The 26,837-nt window shown below is 38.3% G+C and overlaps 1 protein-coding gene across 7 annotated transcripts in view; it reads left to right on the top strand.

Annotated features, from left to right (window-relative positions):
- WDFY3 (WD repeat and FYVE domain containing 3) overlaps window positions 1-26,837 on the top strand; it is a 278,454-nt gene that overhangs the window by 135,949 nt on the left and 115,668 nt on the right. For 6 of the 7 annotated variants that reach the window (XM_070458192.1, XM_070458191.1, XM_070458195.1 and 3 more), the window contains 7 exons: window positions 867-1,060; window positions 8,137-8,594; window positions 10,036-10,119; window positions 15,256-15,433; window positions 20,158-20,372; window positions 23,105-23,217; window positions 25,681-25,912. In XM_070458192.1, coding sequence (XP_070314293.1) covers window positions 867-1,060; window positions 8,137-8,594; window positions 10,036-10,119; window positions 15,256-15,433; window positions 20,158-20,372; window positions 23,105-23,217; window positions 25,681-25,912 — 1,474 coding nt within the window. The remainder of the gene's footprint in view (window positions 1-866; window positions 1,061-8,136; window positions 8,595-10,035; window positions 10,120-15,255; window positions 15,434-20,157; window positions 20,373-23,104; window positions 23,218-25,680; window positions 25,913-26,837) is intronic. The other variant, XM_070458196.1, reaches the window with a different exon arrangement.

Raw genomic sequence — 26,837 nt, forward strand, 5'->3', positions numbered from 1 at the left:
GTTTGATGTAAGAACAGTATCATCCACGGCCAAAAGCACAGGCTAAAGAACAGGGCTATATAGACATAAATTCTGCTGGCTGCTTGCTAGCTGTATCACTGACCTGACACCTTACTTAGCTTCTACATGTCTCATTTACTTATCTGTGAGCAGGTAAGAGATGAGGAGATTAAATTTGTCAATCTACATAAAGCCTTTGGAACAGTACAGCAACCAATGCTTTCTATTATAGAGTTTATCTTTTTTTTTTTTAATGAATAGGGGCTCAGCCCCCTTTATTTATCTCTCTTTTAAAATTTTTATTGGCGTATAGTTGATTTACAGTGTTATGAGTTTGTCATTTTTGTGTCCTCTACCAACTAAAACGTTTGATTCCTTATAATTTTTTCTCACTGTAAGAATAACTTATTCCCTTTTTTCTTGCTACTGTTTTGGAAGCCTTGTTTTCAGTTTAAATCTCATTTATTTGCAGTATTGTTCATCTAAAAGCCTTTTACTAAACTGATTTCAAGTATTGCTTGGTAAAGCCTCTGCATAAAAGTACTGGTCGTTTTGGTAACCACCTACGAAATTTCTGAATGGTTGAGATTTGGAGAAATTGGGCATGTGGAACATATCAGGGCATTCTTGCATAAAGGAAACCTAGAGAAAATTTGTATATACCTTTGCTGACATCCCACAGTTTTGTATTGTAATTGTAAATTCAAAAGGAGATTTTGTATTTTACTTTAAAAGGTAAAATCGCTCGGTAGGTTTTATGTGCCTTCTTTTAAGTTACTCTTTCTACAAATGGATCAGATTTGAGTTCTTCTGACTTAGAATATTTTAAGTTAACCTGTGTTGTTGTTTTGTCTCCCTCCTCCAAGGAATTTTTCGAGAATTTGGAGGTGCAAGATGCGCGCATAATATAGTGAGGTACCCACAGTGTCGGCAGCATGCCCTGATGATGATCCAGCAGTTGGTGCTCTCTCCCAATGGGGACGATGACATGGGCACGCTCCTAGGACTGATGCACTCAGCCCCACCCACAGAGCTGCAGCTCAAAACCGACATCCTCAGAGTAAGTTTGAGAAGTGTGTTCTTAACAATTTTCACTACTAAAATCGGTGGCAGTTGTTAAATGACTGAGAACTATTATGAACTATCCTTGTGATTTTTCTTCAAGTCTAAAATTATGTCAAAATATGACAAAGGAGGAGGCAAGAATATATAATGGGTCAAAGATAGTCTTGTCATTAAGTGCTGCTGGGAAAAGTGGGCAGCTACATGTAAAAGAATGAAATTAGAACACTTTCTAACACCAAACACAAAGATAAAATTCAAAACAGATTAAAGACCTAAATGTAAGACCAGAAACTATAAAACTCTTAGAGGAAAACATAGGCAGAATGCTCAGTGATATAAATCGCAGCAATATATTCTATGACCCACCTCCCAGAGTAATGTAAATAAAAACAAAAATAAGCAAGTGGGACCTAATTAACTTAAAAGCTTTTGCACAACAAAGAAAACTATAACAAAGTGAAAAGACAGACTTCAGAATGGGAGAAAATAATAGCAAATGAAGCAACTGACAAAGGATTAATTTCCAAAATACACAAGCAGCTCTTACAACTCAATATCAGAAAAACAAACCATCCAATAAACAGTGGGCTGGAGACCTAAGCAGACATTTCTCCAAAGAAGACATACAGATGGGTAATAAACACATGGAAAGATGTTTAATATCACTCATTATTAGAGAAATGCAAATCAAAATTACAGTGAGATATCACCTCACACGGGTGAGAATGAAAGGGAAAGTGAAGTCACTTAGTCGTGTCCCATCTTTGCGACCCCATGGACTGCAGCCCACCAGGCTCCTCCATCCATGGGATTTCCCAGGCAAGAGGACTGGCCATCATCAAAAAATCTACAAACAAGAAATGATGAAGGATGTGTGGAGAAAAAGAAATCCTCTTGCACTGTTGGTGGGAATGTAAATTGATATAGCCACTATGGAAGACAGTATGCAGATTCCTTAAAAAATTAGGACAGATGAATGTATAAAGAAGCTGTGGTACATATATACAAATGGAATATTACTCAGTTATAAAAAAAGGAATGCGTATGGGTCAGTTCTAATGAGGTAGATGAAGCTAGAGCCTATTATACAGAGGGAAGTCAGAAAGAGAGAAACAAGTATCATGTATTAACACATATACATGAAATCTAGAAATACAGTACTGATGAACCTATTTGCAGGGCAGCAAAGGAGACATGGAACAGACTTATGGACACAGCTGGGGTGGGAAGGAGGAAGAGGGTATGATGTATGGGGAGAGGGACATGGAGACATGTACATTACCATATGTAGAATAGATAGCCAACGGGAATTGGCTATGTGACTCAGGAAACTCAAACCAGGGCTCTGTAACCACCCAGAGAGGAGGGACGGGGAGGGAGGTGGGTTAGGTTCAAGAGGGAAGGGACATAGATATACCTATGACTGATTCATGTTGATGTTTGGCAGAAACCAACACAATTACCATTCAATTAAAAATAATTTAACTATAAAAAAGTAAAGTAATGTCAAAATAATAATAGCTGAAGAAAAGCCAGTGTCTCTAACCTGGCCTCCAAGAGCCCTCAGAATGCCCACTGTCTCTTTTCCTTCTGACTTCCTCTCCTGAGACCCCTGCCCTTTTCCTGCCACAGACATGACAGGAAGTATAGCTGCCTTCTACAATCATACATTTCTTGTATTAAACTTTTGCTTTATGTTTCTCATTAGTAATGGGAAGTTTGTGGTTTTTACTTTGTGCTATTGTATGTTTCATTCTGTTTTGAGTATGATAGTTTTGAATATGCATTTTAACTTTCAAGCATGATTAATCTGACCACAATTTATCTCTTAGACAAGGAGGAAATCTACATGCTTATCAGTGTTGGGGGAAATCTGTGTATTTGAAGGGATCGCCTGAGAAAACACAAGTACCCTCAAAAGCTGTTAGTTGCCAAGTTTTTAAGCATGCATTTTCCTCCTTTCTTGGTACCGTTATAGTTCGATTTGTAAAATATTGGTAGATAAAAGCAGCTGACTGATCTGTAATTGTAAAGCAGTGTTATTCTAGTGCATGGTAATAACTGCCTCCCTCAGGCTGGAGGAAGGCAAGAGGAGAGTCCTTATGGGCAGCATTTAGTGATTCCCATGGAGTCAGGACTCCTGCTGTGGCCTGTTTCAGGCAACTGATATGTTAATGAATGTGGCTTGAGAAGAGATGTTCATTACCATCCCATGTTATAGTATCTCAAGAGCACAAATAATAAAATGCAGGAAAGCAGAAGTACTGAGTTCTGAGTATTTGCTACTTTTGGTTTTAAAACAATTTGTTCAGTTTTTAATTTATAGAACTTAATTTTTAATTATGGTTATGTTTTTAAACAACTAGTAGGCAATATTCCAAAAAGAAAACAGTCGGCTCTTATGACCAATATGAGCTGGCTCCAGCATTCCACCACTTTGAGGGCATGAAGTTGTGTTGGAAGACAGAGAGGAAGATTTGGGATTCCAGTTTCAATTTCCGTTTTTGCTCCATTCAGAATTGCTTCTCACTTTGTTCTTGTGGTTCAGTCATGAAATTGTGTCCAACTCTGCGACCCCATGGATGGCAGCACACCAAGCTTCCATGTCCTCCACTATTCCCCAGAGTTTCCTCACTTGGTGTCCATTGCTTCTCACTGCCTCTATTTGGTTGACACAACCACAGACCTATGTGATTTAGTTTGTAATTATTTGGGAACAAAGCCAAAATTCCATGAGGTGTAGTATTTTATAATTCTGCTAATGTACAAATTTGAAGTTTAAACATTAGATTTTTGAAAATGTGGGTAATACATGGCTGATGATTCTGTCTAATGAACCCCCTAGGGCCTGCAGCTCCTTTTAACTTTGGTATTCACTGCATTATCATTAATTATTGACTTAAAAAGGATATTAGCTTAAATATATGGTATTTGAAATTTTCAGATATTGAGATTATGCTGTGATTCTGTCAAAAGTGCCTAGGAATGGCAGTTTTCAGGCAGTAGGAGGTGGACTTATCCAAAAGAATGTAACATAGACTATTTTCAGTCTAAGGCTTAATAAGCACTGTTTTTCTGACCTCTGTCATAATTCTAACCATTGATATGATTTTGTACATAATACTTTGATTCTTAACTCATACTTCCTCATATATAAAATAAAACATGTCTAGTTTTTCCCAGTGTGTATTTGAAGAAGGTGATGGTGATGAACTTTTATGCACTTTGCTAAGGGTTATACATGTATTTCCTGTGAAGTAAGTTGTTATTAATATTGTTTAGGTTTTACATAAGAGGAAATAATGGCGTAGAAGGGTTAAGTAACTGACCGTGGTGAAATGCTTTTTAATGTTGGAGTAGACTTTCTACCCAATGCTTCTAACTCTAAGCCCTTGCATTTAGCCTTCAGGCTAGGTTATATGATGCTTAAAAATATCAAAAAGTTATGAAGTCTTGTGTTAATACAAGTTGGTATTACAAATACAAGTACGGTTTATTAAATTTGAGAAAATACAGACACAAAATGGAAATTTACTGGTTGCTGAATAATAGAAGGATTACACTGTATTTCTAAATTTTATTTACATGTACAGATTGCACATTATTATTTTTTTAAATAATAAACTATGCATGTTAGTTGCTTAGTCGTTTCTCTTTGCCACCCCATGGACTGTAGCCTTCCAGGCTCCTCTGTCCATGGGATTCTCCAGTCAAGAATACTGGAGTGGGTTGCCATTTCCTTCTCCAATAAAGTATAGGTATGTACAATGAAATCTCATAATTTCTAAAGTAGTACTCTTGAAAAAGGCCTATTTAGTCTTTTCCTTTTTCAAATACTATTAAAAATAAAATGACCTTTTTTTTTTTTTCTCAGTTTTCTTCTCAAAGGTTTATTTTTTTTTTTTCCCCATTTATTTTTATTAGTTGGAGGCTAATTACTTTACAGCATTGCAGTGGTTTTTGTCATACATTGAATTAGCCATGGATTTACATGTATTCCCCATCCCGGTCCCCCCTCCCACCTCCCTCTCCACCCCATCCCTCTGGGTCTTCCCAGTGCACCAGGCCTGAGCACTTGTCTCATGCATCCAACCTGGGCTGGTGATCTGTTTCACCCTAGATATACATGTTTCGATGCTGTTCTCTTGAAACATCCCACCCCCGCGTTCTCCCATAGAGTCCACAAGTCTGTTCTATACATCTGAGTCTCTTTTTCTTTTTTTGCATATAGGGTTATCATTACCATCTTTCTAAATTCCATATATATGTGTTAGTATACTGTAATGGTCTTTATCTTTCTGGCTTACTTCGCTCTGAATAATGGGCTCCAGTTTCACCCATCTCATTAGAACTGATTCAAATGAATTCTTTTTAACGGCTGAGTAATATTCCATGGTGTATATGTACCACAGCTTCCTCATCCATTCATCTGCTGATGGGCATCTAGGTTGCTTCCATGTCCTGGCAATTATAAACAGTGCTGCGATGAACATTGGGGTGCACGTGTCTCTTTCAGATCTGGTTTCCTTGGTGTGTATGCCCAGAAGTGGTATTGCTGGGTCATATGGCAGTTCTATTTCCAGTTTTTTAAGAAATCTCCACACTGTTTTCCATAGCGGCTGTACTAGTTTGCATTCCCACCAACAGTGTAGGAGGGTTCCCTTTTCTCCACACCCTCTCCAGCATTTATTGCTTGTAGACTTTTGGATAGCAGCCATCCTGACTGGCGTGTAATGGTACCTCATTGTGGTTTTGATTTGCATTTCTCTGATAATGAGTGATGTTGAGCATCTTTTCATGTGTTTTTTTGCCATCCGTATGTCTTCCTTGGAGAAATGTCTGTTTAGTTCTTTGGCCCATTTTTTGATTGGGTCATTTATTTTTCTGGAGTTGAGCTGGAGGAGTTGCTTGTATATTTTTGAAATTAATCCTTTGTCTGTTGCTTCATTTGCTATTACTTTCTCCCAATCTGAGGGCTGTCTTTTCACCTTGCTTATAGTTTCCTTTGTTGTACAAAAGCTTTTAAGTTTCATTAGGTCCCATTTGTTTATTTTTGCTTTTGTTTCTAAAATTCTGGGATGTGGGTCATAGAGGATCCTGCTGTGATTTATGTCGGAGAGTGTTTTGCCTATGTTCTCCTCTAGGAGTTTTATAGTTTCTGGTCTTAAATGGCTATACTACCCAAAGCAATCTATAGATTCAATGCAATCCCTATCAAACTACCAACAGTATTTTTCACAGAACTAGAACAAATAATTTCACAATTTGTATGGAAATACAAGAAACCTCGAATAGCCAAAGTAACCTTGAGAAAGAAGAATGGAACTGGAGGAATCAATCTGCCTGACTTCAGACTATACTACAAAGCCACAGTCATCAAGACAGTATGGTACTGGCACAAAGACAGAAATATAGATCAATGGAACAGAATAGAAAGCCCAGAGATAAATCCACGAACCTATGGTCACCTTATCTTCGACAAAGGAGGCAAGGATATACAATGGAAAAAAGACAACCTCTTTAACAAGTGGTGCTGGGAAAACTGGTCAACCACCTGTAAAAGAATGAAACTAGAACACTTTCTAACACCATACATAAAATGACCTTTTCAAATGTAACAACTGGGAAGATTTAAATTGTGTCTTAAATAGTATTAGGTTCCTAAATAATGATATTATGGTGTTTCAGTTGCTGAGACAGGGAAAAGGAGCCTGTGTATCTGCAAACAGATTTCGAGTTGCTTTCATGGTGCATGAGTATAGGAATCAGACTGCCCGAGTTTAACTCCTATCTTTGCCGCTGTGTAAGCTATGCAATTCTTTGTGACCCTATGGACTGTAGGCTCCTCTGTCCATGGGATTTTGCCAGGCAAAAATGCTGGAGTGGAGATGGAACCTGCTTCTCTTGCGTCGTCTGCTTGGCAGGCAGATTCTTTACCACTGTACCACCTAGGAAATGTTATAAACTGTGTGGTCTTTGGAAAATTATTTAACCACATGAAGCCTCAATTTTTCATCTGTGAAGTATGGATGATAATAGTGCCCATTGCATAGGATTATTTAGAAAGTTAGATAAGCTAATGTATTAAAAGAAGTACCTAATACAGGGCTTCCCTGGTGGCGCAGCAGTAGAGTCCTCCTGCAATGCAAGAAACAACGAATGAGTTCAGTCCCTGGATCAAGAAGATCCCATGGAGGAGGGAATGGCAGCCCACTCCAGTGTTCCTGCCTGGGAAATCCCATGGACAGAGGAGCCTGGTGGGCTACAGTCCCTGGGGGCGAAAAGAATCAGACACAAGTTAGCAACTAAACCACCACCACCAGTACATAGTAAGTGCCCCAGAAAATGTTAGTTATTTTATAATGTGTTATTTTTAATAATGAACTCAGTTAAAAGTATGACAGTTCATATAATACTAGTGTTCAATGCATAGGATTACTGATAGTTATAAAAGATTGTCTTACCTGTTTGGCCTTGTAGCTATTTTGGGGATGAACATGCTTTTAGTCCTCTGGCTGCAGTTCAGTCTGCAAGAGAGAATGTCCAGTAACTCCATGAAGTGACTCCTTTTTCAAAAGCATCAGGATATCATCATTTTATATGAATTGAAATACTGCAGATCTTGGCTGCTTGATCATCTCTCTCATCCTTTCTAGAATAAATCATTTTATATACACACAGTCATAAGTTTTCGTGATTGTGTAATATTGTCCTAGAACATGTATTTTACTTACTTAGCAAAATAACTTTGTAAAAATGAAAAATAACTGACTTCATTGATGTCCTTATTCATCCAATATATAGGAAAAGCTTTTTCACCCAGAATTTTGTTATAGCCATTATTTTATCAAAAGCAATATGTGATGTGTTTTCCAAAATTTTCTCCTTTTAATATGGCATTTTTTAATTAGCAAAATATTTTACATGATTCATAAGATTGCTTTTTGGGTAAATGACAAAACTATATCAGATATCCACAGAATGGCATTCCCCTTTGACATTCATGTATGGGTTTTTTTTTTTTTTCTTTAATTTGAATTGTAAGTTTGTGTTGTTTTTTGTCCTCCATAGGCCCTCCTGTCAGTCCTTCGAGAAAGTCACCGTTCAAGAACAGTCTTTAGGAAAGTTGGAGGCTTTGTGTACATTACATCCTTGCTCGTTGCTATGGAAAGATCTTTGAGCTCGCCACCCAAGAACGGGTGGGAGAAAGTGAACCAGAACCAAGTGTTTGAACTTCTCCACACAGTGTTCTGCACATTGACTGCAGCAATGCGCTATGAGCCAGCCAACTCACACTTCTTCAAAACAGAGATTCAGTATGAGAAGTTGGCAGATGCCGTTCGATTTCTTGGCTGCTTCTCAGACCTAAGAAAGATCAGCCCCATGAATGTCTTCCCTTCAAATACTCAGCCATTTCAAAGACTTTTAGAGGAAGACGTCATCCCGATGGACTCAGTGTCGCCCACTCTGCGGCACTGCAGTAAACTCTTTATTTATCTCTACAGAGTAGCCACAGACTCTTTTGACAGGTATGACTGCTCCATACTCTGAATTTAGGGGTATGTTATGTATGACTTCAGCATTAAGGCTTGGATTGTAATTTAGTTTGAAATGAAAACAAATGATGCTTCTCTTTCATTCACTTATCTGTCACTTTATATGTGGAGCATTACTGTTGCCCTGATGTTAAGCTTTCCAGCATGGACATCTGTGTGATATTTGTCTAACCAGGGTTAGAGTTAGGCTCTCAGCGCACCTAATGGAACAGTTTCTGTGACGTTTACTCTTGTGTTCTCTTTTTCCTCAAGAACAGTAGGTACCTCCAGACTTAATTGATGTTAATTATCAAGAGGAGAACATGGTTATGATTAATGTAATTTTCAGACAGATGATGTAGTCTCAACATAGAATCTACATTTTATAATCCTCAAAAAGTGATGTGTCTTCCTGGGCGATACTGATAGTTCAAGAGTCTATGAGTTTCATGTGCTTATTTCTCCATTAAACACCTTCCTAACAAACATCCACCACATGCCACGTGACGATGCTAGGCGTTGAGAGTCCCGCTCAGCACAAGGCTTCTCTGTCTGTGTCCATCCTTTAGCTTCAGTACAAAAATTCAGACACAAATGAACAATTACAATGTGTCAAGATAAAATCTGAGGGAAGTCTAGGGTTCTAAGATGGTAAGCCTGCTTTATCTAAATCCCTTGTTTTCAGGAGTGTGTTTTCCATCAAGTTCTCACTTTGAAAACAATGTAAGAGTGATCTTGCTGCTCATTTTCCCCAAGCATGATCACTTTTCACAGTTACCATAGTTTTATCTCATAAAACAAATGACTGTTTCTGTTAATATAATGTCCCTGTCAATAAAGCAAGTAACTCTGTTACATCCCTAACTGTAAAATTATCAACTCTGACCTACCTACTGAGATGTTTCTTGTTTCTTAATATTTCTTAGGCCTTAATATTTAAATAGAAAATACAGGTAATGTAAAAGAAAGTTTTCAAATTTTTTCTGTCTTGAAAATAAAAACGCCTATTTATTGTTATATATTGTTAACTTATAGAAGACATGGGAGAGTGTAGTGTTCAGGGAATAAAATGTTTTTAAAGTTAAAATTTGTGTATTTAGATTCAACTTCTTTTCCCTTGTTTGCTAACTTATCCTAGTTAGTGTACCTTATTTTTAGTTTGCTTTATCAAAAAAAAAAGAAAGAAAACAACAAGGCCCACAGCAGTGTGTTTAACAAATATGTTAAATGTTAACCCTGATGGATAAGCATCTGCCTTAAGCATGCTTTTCTGTTTCCCTAAGTGCATGTGCTGTAGTCTTGTTCCTTGTTCCCGCTGAGTATGGAGGTTGTTCCCTATTAAACTGTTACAGGTATTGCTTGTGACACTAACCAGCTGCCCTCCTGGCGTTTTGCTCTAACCTCTCTGACCCCCTGTCTGTTTTGTTGTCTGTAGTCGTGCAGAGCAGATCCCTCCTTGCCTGACAAGTGAGTCTTCTCTTCCCTCTCCTTGGGGGACTCCAGCTTTGTCCAGGAAAAGGTACTGATCTAATAATAGCAGTCCATCTTTGTTTGCGTGGGGTTTTTTCCTCCTGTGCTTAATGATATATTAATGTGGATTTCGTGCTTTGTATTGAATAACTTGGAGCTTTCCTGATCGCTCAGTGGTAAGGAGCTCACCTGCCAATGCAGAAGGCATGGGTTCAATCCCTGGGTCGGGAGGATCCCCTGGAGAAGGAAATGGCAACCCACTCCAGTATTCTTACCTGGGAAATCCCGTGGACAGAGGAACCTGGCAGGCTACAGTCCTTGCAGCCACGAAAGAGTCAGGCACCAGTTAGCCACTAAACAACAGCAACAGTTGAATAACTTCAATTTTTTTTTTCTTTCTATTTGATTTCTTTGTTTTTAAAATTTTCAGCTTCAGCTGCGTATATTTATGAGAGTAAAGTGTGTTAATCCTATGAAGATATGAAGGACATGTAGAATTTTGTCATCCAACTGTAGATTAAAATGGGCCTTTTAGAGCTAAATGTATTTTATTAATATTAATTTAGAAAAGATGATGTAATGCGTCTTTAGGTAGGATACTTTTCTGCTTTTTCTTTTCACTTTAAATGTGCGTGGGATCATTCTTTGGTTTTTAGTATTACTCCATAATGAACATGCCAACCTTGGCTGAGGAAATATGTATTTTCTCAATCAGGTTCAACCAGTTGAAATATGATGCTGTTATGAAGACTGAACTGGCTAACCTTTGAAAAAGTGAACAAAAAAACATACCCTAGCTCCTGCTTTCATCATTTATGTGCAAAATCTCTTTCTCAGCTGACGTAGTCTATCTCATACTTAAATCTTATGACTGTAAAGTTCCCCAGTGGCTCAGGGCTAAAAAATCTGCCTGCAGTGCAAGATTCGGGTTGGATCCTAAATTGGGAAGATCCCCTGGAGGAGGAAATAGCAACCCACTCCAGTATTCTTGCTGGGAAAATCCCATGGACAAGAGGAGCTTTATCCAGGCTAGGGTCGCAAAGAGTTGAGCATGACTGGCTGGCTAGGGTCACAAAGAGTAGGACAGGACTGAGCAGCTTAGCACAGACACGTAAAGAGCGTGCAGTTGATTGACAAAAGTATAGTTAAGATTGATTTGAGATTCCATTCTTTAACCTGTACTTAAAATGATCTTAGTCTGTGTACTTGGCACCAAAGTCTCTTCCTTCCCTTGTTGCCTCATAAACAAGTACTAGTTCTTAGGTCTTGTATTAATATTCTCACATTGTGGCTTTTTATAAATGAGCCTGAGGCTCTGCTGTGCTGTTTAATTTTATTTCTGTGGTTCATGTTTTGAAAGTTGAATAGAGTTGTTGAAAATTTAGTACTATACAAATTTAGTATTTTAATATATTTTAATAGTAATATTCATTAGGTATATGGGCTTATATTTTCCTTTTTCTCTTAAATGTACACTGGAGTTTACAGCTCATTTTCCTCTATTAGCTCATGAATATTCATGAAGGAATTTTGTATTGTTCAATGTACTTATATTTAAAAACTATTTTTCATTTTTTTAAAAGAGCAGTTCTTAATTCAAGAAAGTATAAAATCAGTTTGAGTTGACCTAGTGTGTTTTTCTGTTGTTAAATAGCATAAAAGATATTATTTGTGTTGGAGGATTCATGTGTGCCCACTGTCTCACAGAACTACTGGATATTAGAACAATAGTTTTAATTAGTTAAAAAAAAAATCACATTTATGACTCTGTCATACATGGTGAAGGCTTAAAAATTGCTGTATTTAAAAACATTTATGTCATTAAGTATTAACCAGAAACTACAAAAAACTTTGAATAGAAATTCACAGATTAAAGGAACAAATATTTAAAAGTTTATCAGATTTTACTATTTATTTAAATAGTAGTTTGACAAAGGAAAAAATAGCATTTTATTCTGTATGATAGGTATTTAAGGCCTTAGATCAAGAACATTTTGTTAACATCTGCAGGACACCTACATGTAAGGATGCCCTGTCTTTGACCGAAGGGGAGACTGTCACTGAATTGACAATTGTAGCTGAGTGTTTCTTATCCATGAGAATTCTAATCCAGTTTACAATCTGATGTTACCCTCAAGGGTTCCCAGTGCCATTCATACTAATAATAAGATCAGTGTTGACATTTTCAGGTTGCCATTCTAGTCAGGTTACATACATTTGCTCAGTGGTAAAAATCATAAGCTGAAAGAAATCTTTTTATTTCACAGCACAGTAACTTTCAAAGTTAGAATATCTCAAGAACACCTCAGATTACAGCAGTTTATGGTGATCTTGTTTCTTGTGACAAAGCTTTTTTTTTTCTTTCTTTTGGCAAAAGGGAAAACCAACATTGTGTTAGTTTTATGGCTTGTGGAGATTAAGATACTAAGGAAAATTTGAAATTGTGATACTTGTCTGGCATGTAAAAGCTTCAAGAGTCTTCTCTAAATATTTTAAGAGTTGAAGAACTAAGAAACCTTATTTTGGAAAACTAAAAGCATAGTTTTTTTCATTATTCAGAAGGAATAATGAAACAGAACTGTAGCTGAACAGTATCCAATCAGAGGAAGTGAAAACAAAATACAAAATAGTAACCAAGACTCTCAGAATACTAGCTACAGTATGGAAAACAGTGGCAAATACTAGTTTTCATTCAGACATGATTCCCATTACTCATTGCCTATATAGTCTTGATGATAACTGATGTAAAGCAAATTCAGAATTTAAATATTTAAATATATATTCCTCAAAGAGGTAGATAGGTCTTAGGTATATATGAGAATTTAGATTGAAATGTTAAGTTGCAACTTCTTTAGGCCTTAAAAGTAACTGCAACATAAAAATTAACAAAATCTTGAAATGTCATTTTATCCTATCTTTGTAAATGGTTAGGTCTTGTTTGATAATTATCTGTTTAATAAGTTTACCATAATCTCTAAAAAGTAGTGTAATACCTGTGATATACTTAAGTGACTTAGTAAGAATTGTTGTATAATGCCTGTTAAAATAGACCCCATTTTACTTAATAGATATCATGTTTTAGATTTCTACGATGTTTGCAGTATTTTTCTTGTTTGAGAAGAATAAATGTAATTCCTGCATTAGAATATTTTTATAAAAGATTAAAATTTTACCACTATAATAGTTAATATTAGTAAAGAGTTCAGTTTCCAAAGACATAAAGGACTTCTTCCTAGCTAGTTATACATACCCATAATTTAAGTTCTAATTTATATCAGGCAATTCAGAAATAATTTGAGAAGGCCTGTAATTAGAATATACAATTAGAATCTATGTTTCTTACCCTCACATTTGGGCTACTTTTTGTGTGTAATGAAAGCAAGTTTTATGAAATTCTTAAGTTTGGAGTCCCTGTTACACAGTGGAGAAATCATGGATCTTTTTTTTCCAAGTATAAAGAGTAAGAGTAAGGGGAGAAACATAAGAGGAGTATATCTATTGGAAATGAGCATTTAGAAATCTACCTTAGTAAGTTTAGAAATTAAACCTTTCTGAACAAAAACAGAAAAAGAATGAAAAAAAATGAGTAGGTGGAGGATAATGCTGACTTTAAATAAATGGGAGAGCATATTTTTTTAAGTGAAGCTGAATACTTTCCTAGAATCTCTGTTAAAAAGAGAATGTTACTTACAAAAAAAAAAAAAACCGTGGCAGTGCCAGTTCTTTGCTACTGAATCAGTGACTTAAAGCATCTGTTTCCCAAGCTCCTCTTGTGCCAGAGAGCTGAAACTGCACTGCCTTCGGTGACAGAGCTCAGCATTAGACAGATTATGCTGAAACCGATTTACTGGAACAAAGAGTTCCCATAGGTTGAAGCCACAAGCATCTGTTTCCTTGTGCCAAGACACAAAATGTGCAAAACTCATGAATTGTAGAAGAATATGAAATAGCAGGAGGATATCATTGATGAGATGAAATGTGTATTCGGGACATATCCCAAGATTGAAAGAATTGTGATGAATATTTTCAGTGGTAGGGAAGATAATGCAAAAAAGGATGCTGCTGCTGCTACTAAGTCACTTCAGTCATGTCCAACATGAGCCTGCCAGGCTCCTCTGTCCCTGGGATTCTCCAGGCAAGAATACTGGAGTGGGTTGCCATTTCCTCCTCCAAAAAAAAGGATGAATGTAGTTCTAAGTAACCTAAAGGAAAACTCCCTTGATGCTTAATACATATATTGTCATGGTGGCCAGGCTTCCCAGAAGGTGCTTTGGTAAAGAATCCACCTGCCATTCCAGGAGACATAAGAGATGGAATTTCTATCCCTGGATCAGGAAGATCCCCTCGAGTAGGAAATGGCAACCCACTCGAGAATTCTTGGCTTGAAAATCCCACGTACAGGGGAGCCTGGAGGGCTACAGTCTATGGGGTCTGAAAAGAGTCGGACATGACTGAGCGCACATGCACAGATCCAGGATTTGAAGCCAACCCTGACTCAGTTGAACTAGTTATAGAGTAGGCCATCTTGTTTGATCATGTTTGTTCTTGACTATATTGCCCATGGTTCAAGGAAAGGTTAAAAACACATAGGTAATTAAAGAGAAAACAATCTCACTGAGAGATTTAGTATAACCTGTATTCTGATCATAAATTATCAGAACTGTCATCTTTCCTAGAGCTTTCAATCACTGTAATTTAACCTGTTCTTTATATCTAAAGGTGCATGTTATTCTTTTTTTTTCTCCTTTGTTTTCTTTCAGTTTTACTGAGATCTAATTGATGTACTACACTATATAAGTTTAGGATGTATATTCATATGGCTTGCAAAATGATTTACACAGTAAGTTTAGTTAATATCCATCATATAGATTCAAGGAAAAAATACCTCTTTTCCTTGTGATGAGAACTTTTAGGATCTACTCTTGTAGCAACTTTCAAGTATACGTTAGAGCAGTGTCAACTAGTCATCATGCGCCATTCTTGAATGGAAGAATTCCAATTGTAAATGGTAAAAACATATAAGACCCATAAGAATTGATAGTGAAATTGTCTGTATGTGACTCGCTAAGAATTGATAATATATAGGTTTTTAAATTCCCCAACCTTAAAGTAATAGAAGATGAAGAAATGAACAGAGACTATGATTGAAATTAAATACCCAATTACCCTTCTTTCTTTTTTACAGGCATGCGTATCATTCTGTTTCTACTCCCCCCGTCTACCCTGCTAAAAACGTTGCTGACCTGAAACCACACGTGGCAACTTCATCTCTCCCGAGTTCTGATGCCGTCATCATCCATCCTGGAGCCATGCTTGCTATGCTGGATCTCCTGGCCTCTGTTGGGTCAGTGACACAGCCAGAAGTAAGCCTGTGTATATTAGTGCCTCCCTGTCTCTAATGGTGAAAGGTGTGACTGCACAAGCAAGGGGCTGGGGCCAAAAAAGTGATAGGGAACCTTTCTAAGTCACATACGGAAATAGATAAAGGGGAAAGACAGGGTTCTTCTATTTCAGTCTTAACTTTTTTAATGAATAGTAATGACATATGTTTTAGAGTACAGTTTATTTGTTAAATGATACACATGCCTGTCTGTTTATTGGGCTTCACTTTTGGCTCAGCTGGTAAATAATTCACCTGCAATACAGGAGACCTGGGTTTGATCCCTGGGTTGGGAAGATCCCCTGGAAGAGAGAAAGACTACCCACTCCAGTATTTTGGTCTGGAGAAGTCCATGGACTGTCTAGGCCATGGGGTCGCAAAGAGTTGGACATGACTGAGCAACTTTCACTCAATGACATATGTTTTAGAGTACAATTTGTTAAAATGCTTGTGTGTAAAGCTTTTGAATTCTCCTTCATATCTGAATGAGATCCTTGCTGGGTACAGTAATCTGGGCTGTAGGTTATTTTCTTTCATCACTTTAAGTATGTCCTGCCATTCCCTTCTGGCCTGAAGAGTTTCTATTGAAAGATCAGCTGTTATCCTTATGGGAATCCCCTTGTGTGTTATTTGTTGTTTCTCCCTTGCTGCTTTTAATATTTGTTCTTTGTGTTTGATCTTTGTTAATTTGATTAATATGTGTCTTGGGGTGTTTTGCCTTGGATTTATCCTGTTTGGGACTCTCTGGGTTTCTTGGACTTATGTGACTATTTCCTTCCCCATTTTAGGGAAGTTTTCAACTATTATCTCCTCGAGTATTTTCTCATGGCCTTTCTTTTTGTCTTCTTCTTCTGGGACTCCTATGATTCAAATGTTGGGGCATTTCACATTGTCCCAGAGGTCCCTGAGGTTGTCCTCATTTCTTTTAATTCTCTTTTCTTTTTTCCTCTCTGCTTCATTTATTTCTACCATTCTGTCTTCTACCTCACTTATCCTATCTTCTGCCTCTGTTATTCTACTGTTGGTTCCCTCCAGAGTGTTTTTGATCTCATTTATTGAATTATTCATTATTAATTGACTCTTTTTTATTTCTTCTAGGTCCTTGTTAACCATTTCTTGCATCTTCTCAATCTTTGTCTCCAGGCTATTTATTTGTAACTCCATTTTGTTTTCAAGATTTTGGATCATTTTTATTATCATTATTCTAGATTCTTTTTCAGGTAGACTCCCTATCTCCTCTTTTGTTTGGTTTGGTGGGCATTTATCATGTTCCTTTACCTGCTGAGTATTTCTCTGCCTTTTCATCTTATTTAGATTGCTGTGTTTGGGGTGACCTTTCTGTATTCTGGCAGTTTGTGGTTCCTCTTTATTTTATTTTATTTTATTTTATTTTATTTTATTTTATTTTATTTTTATTTTGTGGTTCCTCTTTATCATGGAGGTTCCTCCCTGTGGGTGGGGTTGGACGAGTGGCTTTTCAAGGTTTCCTGGTTAGGGAAGCTTGCGTCGGTGTTCTGGTGCATGCAGCTGGATTTCTTCTCTCTGAAGTGCAATGGAGTGTCCAGTAGTGAGTTTTGAGATGGGTCTATGTGTTTGGTGTGACTTTGGGCAGCCTGTATATTGAAGCTCAGGGCTGTGTTCCTGTGTTGCTGGATAATTTGCGTGGTATGTCTTGCTCTGGAACGTGTTGGCTCTTGGGTGGTGCTTGGTTTCAGTGTAGGTATGGAGGCTTTTGGATGATCTCTTATCAATTAATGTTCCCTGGAGTCAGTTCTCTGGTATTCTCAGGTTTTGGGCTTAAGCCTCCTGCCTCTGGCTTTCAGTCTTATCCTTACAGTAGCCTCAAGACTTCTCCATCCATACAGCACTGATAATAAAACTTCTAGGTTAATGGTGAAAAGCTTCTCCACAGTGAGGGACACTGAGAGGTTCACAGAATTACATGGAGAAGAGAAAAGGGAGGAGGGAGATAGAGGTGACCAGGAGGAGAAGAGGGGGAATCAAAAGGGGAGAGAGCAATCTAGCCAGTAAACAATTCCCTATGTGCTCTCCACAGTCTGGATCCCTCAGAGAGGTTCACGGAGTTACATAGAGAAGAGAAGAGGGAGGAAGGAGATAGAGGTGAGCAGGAGGAGAAGAGGGGGAATCAAAAGGAGAGAGAGAGATCTAGGCAGTGCTCTGTTTCCTAAGTGTTCTCCATAGCCCGGAACACCCACAGAGATTCACAGAGTTGGATTGAGAAGAGAAGGGGGAGGGAGGAGATAGAGGTGACCTGGGGGAGAAAAAGGAGAGTCAAAAGGGGAAGAGAGAAATCAAGCCAGTAATCACACTCCTAAGTAAACTGGGTAATGAAGACTGGATTCTTAAATGTACAAAATTGGTAACAAACACTCATTGGAAAAGACTCTGATGCTGGGAGGGATTGGGGGCAGGAGGAGAAGGGGACGACAGAGGATGAGATCTTTGGATGGCATCACCGACTTGATGGACATGAGTTTGAGTAAACTCCGGGAGTTGGTGATGGATAGGGAGGCCTGGCGTGCTGCAATTCATGGGGTCGCAAAGAGTTGGACATGACTGAGCGACTGAAGTTTGCTTTAAGAATAGGGTCTTTTTTTTTTTTTTGCAAGGTAATAGTAGGTTATAAAAATGAAAATTAAAAGAGTAATAGAGGACTTAAAAAAAAGAATTTTTTAAATTAAAAAAAATGATAATAGTAAAAATATATCTAGGAATTTCTCTGGAGCTGTTGCAGGCAGTGTGGGGTCAGTTCAGTTTCAGATAGTTCCTTGTTCCAGCTTATACTTCTCAAGATCTATAGGCCCCTTCCAGTGTAGTCGGTGTTAACTACAGGGATTTTAATCTGTTGCCCCTGTCACTTCCAAAGCGGTTCCCTCTGTTTATTTGGCTGCTTCTGTTTGCAGGTTTCTTCAGTGTCTAATTCCCGCCCTGACACAAGGGGGCGGAGGTGGTCTCTTGTTTAGGCCCACTAGTTCAGTGGTTCTGTGGGGAGGGAGGGGCACTGCAGACAAATGTCACTGGCGTGTGTGGGGAGCGCTCGCAGTGTCTCAGCCACTCTAGGTTTGCCCCTACTCCCGTCTACACTGCTTAGGCTCCAGGTTGCTCTGCAGGGAGCAGGCCCTGGGTTGCGTGCAGTTCCAGGTCTAAGCCGCTCAGGTCCAGGTTCTCGGGAACTCCACAAAGGGGCAGACTGGTTGGGCCTGCGTTTTGTGCCTTCCTGAATCGGAGCAGCTCAGGCAACCAGGTGCTTGGCCAGCGCACTCTCCCCGGGTGGGAAGTGCATCTTGTCACCTCCCCGGTCCCAGCCGCACAGTTTCCGGGTCCGGGGGCGCCGTGTGTCAGAGGTGATCTCTGGCTGCCACCCTCCTGGCGGATGTCAGCCGTCGAGAATCTCAGCAAGTCTTTGGTTAGAAACTGGAAGCCTGTTTGCAGTTTGGTAGGAGGTGCCCTCTCTGGGGCTGAGTTTGCCCTTTTCTGGCTCTGGCTGGCGCCCACTTGCTCCTTGCCTCCAGCAGGGGATGGGCCGGTCTGCCTGGCTAGCTCTTCTCTGGTATTCGCTCGTCCTTTGTTCTGCCAGCAGTTAGGGCTTTTCGAGGGATAGTTCTCGCTCGCTCTCTCTTTTTTTTTTTTTCTCTCTCTGTCTCTGGCTATGCCTGGTTTAAGTTGCTATCTCACGTTAGCTCCCTTAGATTACCCTCAGGGCATCAGGCCCCGGTCCTTACCCTCGGCTGGGAGTTGCATTTAGGCACCTAATCTGTGAGTTTTATTTATTTATTTTTCCTCCTGGTTATGTTGCCCTCTGAGATTCGAAAACTTCCCCCAGACCCGCCGGTGAGAGGGTTTCCTGATGTTTGGAAACTTCTCTATTAAGACTCCCTTCCGGGGACAGATCTCCGTCCCTAACTCTTTTGTCTCTCTCTTTATCTTTTATATTCTGTCCTACCTCCTTTCGAAGACGATGGGCTGTTTTTCTGGGCGCCTGATGTCCTCTGTTCAGCGTTCAGAAGTTGTTTTGTGGAGTTTGCTTAGTGTTCAAATGTTCTTTTGATGAATTTGTCGGGGAGAAAGTGGTCTCCCGGTCCTATTCTTCTGCCATCTTAGGACCACTCCTGTTTGTTAAAATGCAAGATGGTTACTTCTGGTGCTAAAATAATTCTGTTTCTCCTTGCAAATCCTGCTCAGCAGTGATAATTGTTAATAAGACTGGGAGAGAAATAATTGAAGATACCATTTTGAGGCTGTTGATGTATTTTAGTTGTAGCACTCGAGTTTGGGTGGAACTAGAGTTTGGGTGACCAATTTTGTTAAAATGCTGTATGGTCTCTAAGGCCTAAAGTGTCACGAATGTTAACTGTAAGTCTTTAATGTGATTATTTACCTACCATGAAAAAGAGTTTAGAAAAAAAATACTGTTATTTGTATATAGTTATGTAGTATGATGGACTTGAAAGAGAATGGAGTCTAGCTGGATATGCTTCTAAGAAAATGAAGATTGGAAATATTTCCTTAGTCCTATTCTGGGATTGTTTTCTGCCTCTACGCCAGCTACTTAGTTCATCTAGATGTAATTTGAAGTGTCTAGAGATACCTCATATTGAAAGGCGTGCCTCACCTTTTAAAGGGAGAGAACTATCACCTGTCTTATTAGGAGTGCCCTGGTGTCATGGATTTCTCTGTTAACTCCAGCACGCCATGGACCTTCAGCTGGCCGTGGCCAATCTTTTACAATCCCTGGTGCACACGGAAAGAAACCAGCAGGCCATGTGTGAAGCCGGCCTGCATGCACGCCTGCTGCAGCGGTGCAGCGCTGCCCTGGCTGACGAGGACCACGCGCTGCACCCGCCCCTCCAGCGGATGTTCGAGCGCCTAGCCTCTCAGGCGCTGGAGCCCATGGCCCTCAGGTCAGTGCCTTCTCCTCTTCACTCACGCTCATGAGCCGCCGTGAGTGGCGGCCGCGGCAGAGTCTCTGTAGTCAAGAGTTCTTGCTTTATGAACAGATACTCAGTTACCTGTGGGCAAACCAGAACACCACCAAAATGGGCAAAATGCTCAAAATATAGAAACAGATGAATCTAGTTATTATGAAACGAGATGTGTTTGTTATTGGGTGTTTCTCCTCCTAGAATCCAGCAAACTCACCTTGCTTTAAAAATGAAGTCATGTTATATTCATATGACTTGCATCTACTTGATAGTTATGAACACTTTATGAATTCTTTTAAGCACTTTTTAAATTTTAAAATCATTACAGATTCAGAGGAAGTTGTGAAGACAGGTTCTGTGTCCCCAACCCCCATCCTCCGGTTTCCCCCAGTGGTGACGTATTACGTAACTACAGTTCAGCATCAAAACCAAGAAACTGAGCTTGGTACTGTGTATACATGTACATTGTGAGTGAAGTCGCTCAGTCGTGTCTAACTCGTAGCAACCCCATGGGCTGCAGCCTACCAGGCTCTTCAGTCCATGGGAGTTTCCAGGCAAGAGTACAGGAGTAGGGTGCCATTGCCTTCTCCAGGGGATCCTCCAGACTCAGGGATCGAACCCAGATCTCCCGCATTGTAGACAGACGCTTTACCGTCTGAGCCACCAGGCAAGTCCAGCAGGTACTACATGGACGCTGTAGTTCCCAGCTGTTTATCACTTGGGTCAGCCAGTTCCTGGCTGTTTACACTTGATGTAATCGTCACACAGTTAGGGCTTCCCATGTGGCAGTGGTGAAGAATCTCCCTGCCAATACAGGGGGCATGGGTTCGATCCCTGGGTTGGGAGATCACCTGGAAGAGGAAATGGCAGCCTGCTCCATTATTCTTGCCAGGGAAATCCCATGGACAGAGGGTGGGCTACCATCCATAGAGTTGCAGAGTTAGGCACAACTAAGTGACTAAATACCAACAATCACACAATTAAGATGTCACAAGATCTCCCCGGTGCTACCCCTATATTATCATATTCACTTCCTTAACCCCCGCCATCTCTAATCCCTAGAAACCACTAATCTGTTCTTCAGCTTCATAATTTTGTCAACCTTGAAAATGTTATGTAAATTAAATCATACAGTTTATGACCTTTTGTGATAAGCTTTTCCTGCTTATTACAGTGCCTTTGAGATGCATCTAAATTATTGTATATCAAGAGTTTGTTTCTTTCTGTTGCTGAGTTGTGTTCCATGGTGTGAATATACCTTGGATAATTTAGTCATTCAAGAAATAGGTATATTTGAATAATGTTTAATATTAAAAAGTTATTTTCATCTGTGTTTTACAGACAAAACAGCATTTAAAAAAAAAGACTCCTTTAAGTTACTTAACCAAACATATTTAATGTGTAAATCATCTTGTCCCACCTTAAAAAAAATACACTCATGTATCTTATCACTTTCAGAATATTAGTTGCTCTCTTTATAAAATGATCTTTTTCTGCTGTTAAAGTACCCCCTTTTCATAAACTTTTAGAACTTTCTTGAAACTGGTTGGACTCTTATTTGTAATTAATATTTTTTAACTGACTCCAAGCTAATGGTGGATTAAGAAAAACCTTTGCAGTTAGTATTTGTTAAACAGTATTGTACCAGGCAGTGTGGTAGTCCTTATTACACTAACTAATGTGTACAGTTCATTATTACACTAATTATACTAATTAGACTGTCTCTGCTTACTTTGACCATCACATTATGGATATATTCAGAGACCTAAAGTTTTGAAAGCAACGTGGAGATTTCCCCTGATCCTTTTTGGTGATCTGCTACTTTAAAAGTAGAGAGAGTGAATAAGTGAGTGACAGAGACTATCTCATACCTAATACTTGTATTTACTAAATAATTTATATTGCCTACTTAGATAAACGGAGTAAGCAATGGAAACCAACCATTTTGACAGGCTTGGTTTTCACAATGAATGAATTATCAGAAGAGAAGGCTGCACGGTGTTACAAGCACCTAGCTGTCAATAAGCCATAAGTTACGAGCTAATTATATTGTTCTCTCTCTGTGAAAAACTGACAAATGGTACCTGACTTCTAAATGTTTGGGTATATTGCTGTAGGGACTTGAAAATTCAAAAAAGTCTTTTTTATTTTATTTTTTCCTTTTACATGATGCCATAAATGACTAGGTATAAAGGGTTTCTATTTGTGTAACCCTGCAATATTTCACTATATTTGTACTCATCACATTCCAGGAGAACATGCTCTTCAGTTTTCATTTTCTATCTTGTCACAATATTTTGTGCTCTTTTCAATGGTTGGTGATGAAAACATAAAATTAATATTGTGTATTATAAAACTGTTTGGCAGATCACCAGCCCAGGTGGGATGCATGAGACAAGTGCTCAGGCCTGGTGCACTGGGAAGACCCAGAGGAATCGGGTGGAGAGGGAGGTGGGAGGGGGGATCGGGATGGGGAATGCATGTAACTCCATGGCTGATTCATATCAATGTATGACAAAACCCACTGCAATGTTGTGAAGTGATTAGCCTCCAACTAATAAAAATAAATGAAAAATAAATAAATAAAACTGTTTGGATTGCTTTAGCATTTTAGTTTGTTATAATTCATTAAATCACTTTTTTGTGTGCTTAGTTTATGAATTTTATAATGTTCTCAATCAAGGAATAACTTTGCTTTGTCTCCTCTTTAGGGAGTTTTTGCGTTTGGCAAGTCCATTAAATTGTGGTGCCTGGGACAAAAAACTGCTAAAACAATACAGGGTCCACAAACCAAGTTCACTGAGTTACGAGCCAGAGATGAGAAGTAAGTTGACCTTTGAAATCCCCTGTTCTGGGTTTATCTTATAAATGAAAATCATGTTGAGGATGAATATTATTTCAAGAGAAGTTTGACTGTGGAAGAAAAGGGTTTGTTGTTTTTTTGTTCATTGTTATTTAAGTAGAAAAACATAAATCTCATTGATTGACTGGAGAAGCAGTTGATAGGGATGGTGGAAGAAGCATTGATGTACGCAACATCCAGAGAAGATGAGAATTATGTACAGAATAACCCTTGGCTTGGACGGGGAATGCCTCTTTCTCAGAGGATCCATAATTTTTCTGTTTTTCTCAGTTAGCTTTTGCTGCCTGGACTAACGTGGCTGATGGGACTATTAAAAGACTGAGGCTTTGCAAGATGGTGTGGGAGGACATGGAGAACAGGAAATTTTAAATTCTAATAGAAATAGTTGAGGAGTTACACCAAGAAGCATAGGATAGATAGAGGAAGAAGCTAGTGCCAGGCTGGGAGAAGAGGAAACGGATCACTGGGAGGGAGAAGAGTGACTTGGCTGAAAAGCAAATGTAGTGAGAGGAAAAGAATGGCAGAACTGAAAGAAGGAAATAGGATAATAGCAATCAAAACTGGAGCAATGAGACAAGCAAAGAAGAAGACTGTGCCCGAATTTTGGCTCTGGAGTGAGGCAGAGGTGAAGCTCATCGAAGGAAAGGTGATCATAGAAATGCGGTGTTAGATAGGTTGACATCCCCCATTACACTGGCGAGAGTTAGCACAGGGAAGAAGGGGGAGTGAAATGCCAACAGAAGTAGCTGGGGCCTTCCCTGGTAGTTCAGTTGTTAAGACATTGCCTTCCAGTTTTGGGGGTGCATGTTCAGTCCCTGATGTGGGAGCTGAGAACCCACATACCTCATGCGGGAAGCCAGAATGTAAACAGCAGAAGCAATATTGTAACAAATTCAACAAAGACTTTAAAAAAATTTTTTTTAATAAAAATATACTTAAAAAAAAGAAAAAACTGACAGTTTTACAGAGAGGGCTGTGATAGAATTGCTAATGAGGAGCCTCCAAGGAATAGAAGTTTTTGATAGAAGGATGATGGGAGGGTGTGTTAGCAGAATATAGGAGCTACCTACCCATCCATCATGGACCGTGGAAAAGCACCAGATTCCATCCACTCACGAGCTTTGGGGAAAGAGTGTTCTCACCAGAGAGCTCAGTTGCCCTGGATTTCCTCCCAGCATTAATTCTGTAATTTGTTGGGTTTTAACATTACAGTTTATTTTGTCTGATAGCCATAGTTAAGGCCTCTGTGTTGATGAATTGAAGTGACCACTACTAGTGAAGCAGGAAAGAATAAAACTTAAAAGAGTAGAATGCCTTTTTTTTTCTTTTTCTTTTTTTTAAATTAGAATGCCCATCCTTAAAGGATGTGATCATCATTTAGTTCAACCATTTTTTCACGTGAGAATCAAAGAGACTGAACAGCCTTTAACCATTATTTCAACCTTAATATTTCCTGTGGTTTATCAGTGATGAACAAATACTGTGTTCTGGAAACCTGAAGATCTTTTGTGTTCGAACTCAGTCTTATTGGAAGACGAGAGTATCTCAGTTTTTTTATCAATTAATATACATCCCCTACATGTATATATGTTTTTTGTTGTTTTTGTACTTTACATTGTTCCATAGAACTGACAGATATAGTTCCTTTCTCTAAGAGAATACTGAAAGATGTTTATGGTTGCCTGAATGGTTAGCACACTTTAGAGGGAAACAGGTAAATTCATGTGGTTTATCTTGAGAGGGAGTGTTTTCTCTATGACATTTGTGATATATTACTAAAAGAATAGAACAGCTTGTATAAAATTTATTTTTTTGTTCTTGAAATTGTTTACCATTTGCATGCATATAGGGATTTTTCAATTCAAGTATTTTTGTGATCACGTGTTTAATAGTTAGAAGAATTAAAAATGGGGAGAAAATGGGAGGAGCAAGTTTCTGCTATTTATGTCTTATTTTTTTTTATAAGAAAAATGAGCTGTTTCCTTTATAATGCTTCTCAAATATTTTCTTCTCAAAGATAAATATTAAATAACTTCGTGGAATAAAAGTATAATCTGGTTTCTATGAACATCATTAATTGTAGCTTATAATTAAATTTTACTGTACCAGTGGCTTAGATAGTGATCGTTGGTGATTTTTATTCTTTTTCTATCTGATTTATACTTGTACTCTGTAGTTTCCAACATTTCTGCAGTGTTTTTATTGCTTTAGTAATAAATAACAAAGTAAAAAATGATGATATTTAAGTTTTAAAATGAACATAAATGAAATTAAAACTGGATAATAACTTTAGACTTTAAATGTAAAATTATTGTGTAGACTGAAACTGAAAAAGTAGTATTTAAAAATTAATTACTCTTGTTAAAGTCATTGTTTTAGAAATCTACATGATATTCTTCCCAAGAGATTTTCTTTGACTTACAGGTAGTATGATCACATCCATGGAAGGTCTGGGTTCTGATAATGTTTTCAGCTTACATGAAGATAACCATTACCGGATAAGCAAGAGCCTAGTGAAATCTGCGGAAGGAAGTACTGTACCCCTGACCAGAGTGAAATGTCTGGTCTCCATGACAACCCCACATGACATCAGACTTCATGGGTCATCAATTACTCCAGCTTTTGTTGAATTTGACACATCCCTTGAAGGGTTTGGGTAAGAAATTTGCAAAGTAGCCAAACCTTATATTATTTTATGCCTCAGTCTTGCCTTTGACAAATAGACCTTTGATTTTAAATTTACTGAAGTACAATGCAGTATATGCTATATATTTTCAAATGATTGAGTTCTTGAGTATGTTATTTTCAAGTTTTTAGATTTAATTATTTTTAATTATTTATTATGCTAAATAAGTTGGTATGGTATGAGAATCAGCAGTCTAAGGTCCACAGTCCAAATCTGTTTTTGAAAATTTTTTTTCTCTTTTTGTAAATTATGTCTCATTTTAACACAGCCACATTCATTTATGTATATATATTATTTATAATATTTTCATGCTGGAGTACAAAATTGTGATAGAGACTATCTGGTCTGCAAAGCATAAAATATTGATGTTCAGGTCTGCTCAAGAAAATGTTTATGAACACCTGATTTAGAAGTTACATATAACATACAAATTAAAATTATTTTAAAAGATCTTTGGCTAGGTTTTGTCATCATTTTTTTCCCCCAAATGACCTAACTTACTAGCTTACACATTATTCAGTTACTATCACATTAAAAGAGTAAATACTTGCAAGTGGCAGAAAAAAAACTATAGTAGTAGAAGTAACAATAAAGAGTCTAGGGGGCTTCCCTGGTGGCCTAGTCGTTAGGATTCTGGTTTTCACTACGCCCAGTTCAGTTCCTGGTTGGGGAACTGAGAATCCTGCAAGTTGCGAGGCCAAACAGAAGAAAAAAAAAATAGAGACACTCCTCTGCTTTTATGTTCTATAATAAAATATATTAATCGTTTTTTAAAAAGTTATCTATAGCAAATCTAGAAGAGTATATTTATAAAATCACTTAGCCTCAAAATGGATATAAATGCTAAAAGATCTATATCTGTGCTAGTTGTTTGTGTGATTCTTATACATAAATT

Source organism: Odocoileus virginianus, chromosome 29, assembly GCF_023699985.2.
Source record: "Odocoileus virginianus isolate 20LAN1187 ecotype Illinois chromosome 29, Ovbor_1.2, whole genome shotgun sequence".
NCBI lineage: Eukaryota > Metazoa > Chordata > Mammalia > Artiodactyla > Cervidae > Odocoileus > Odocoileus virginianus.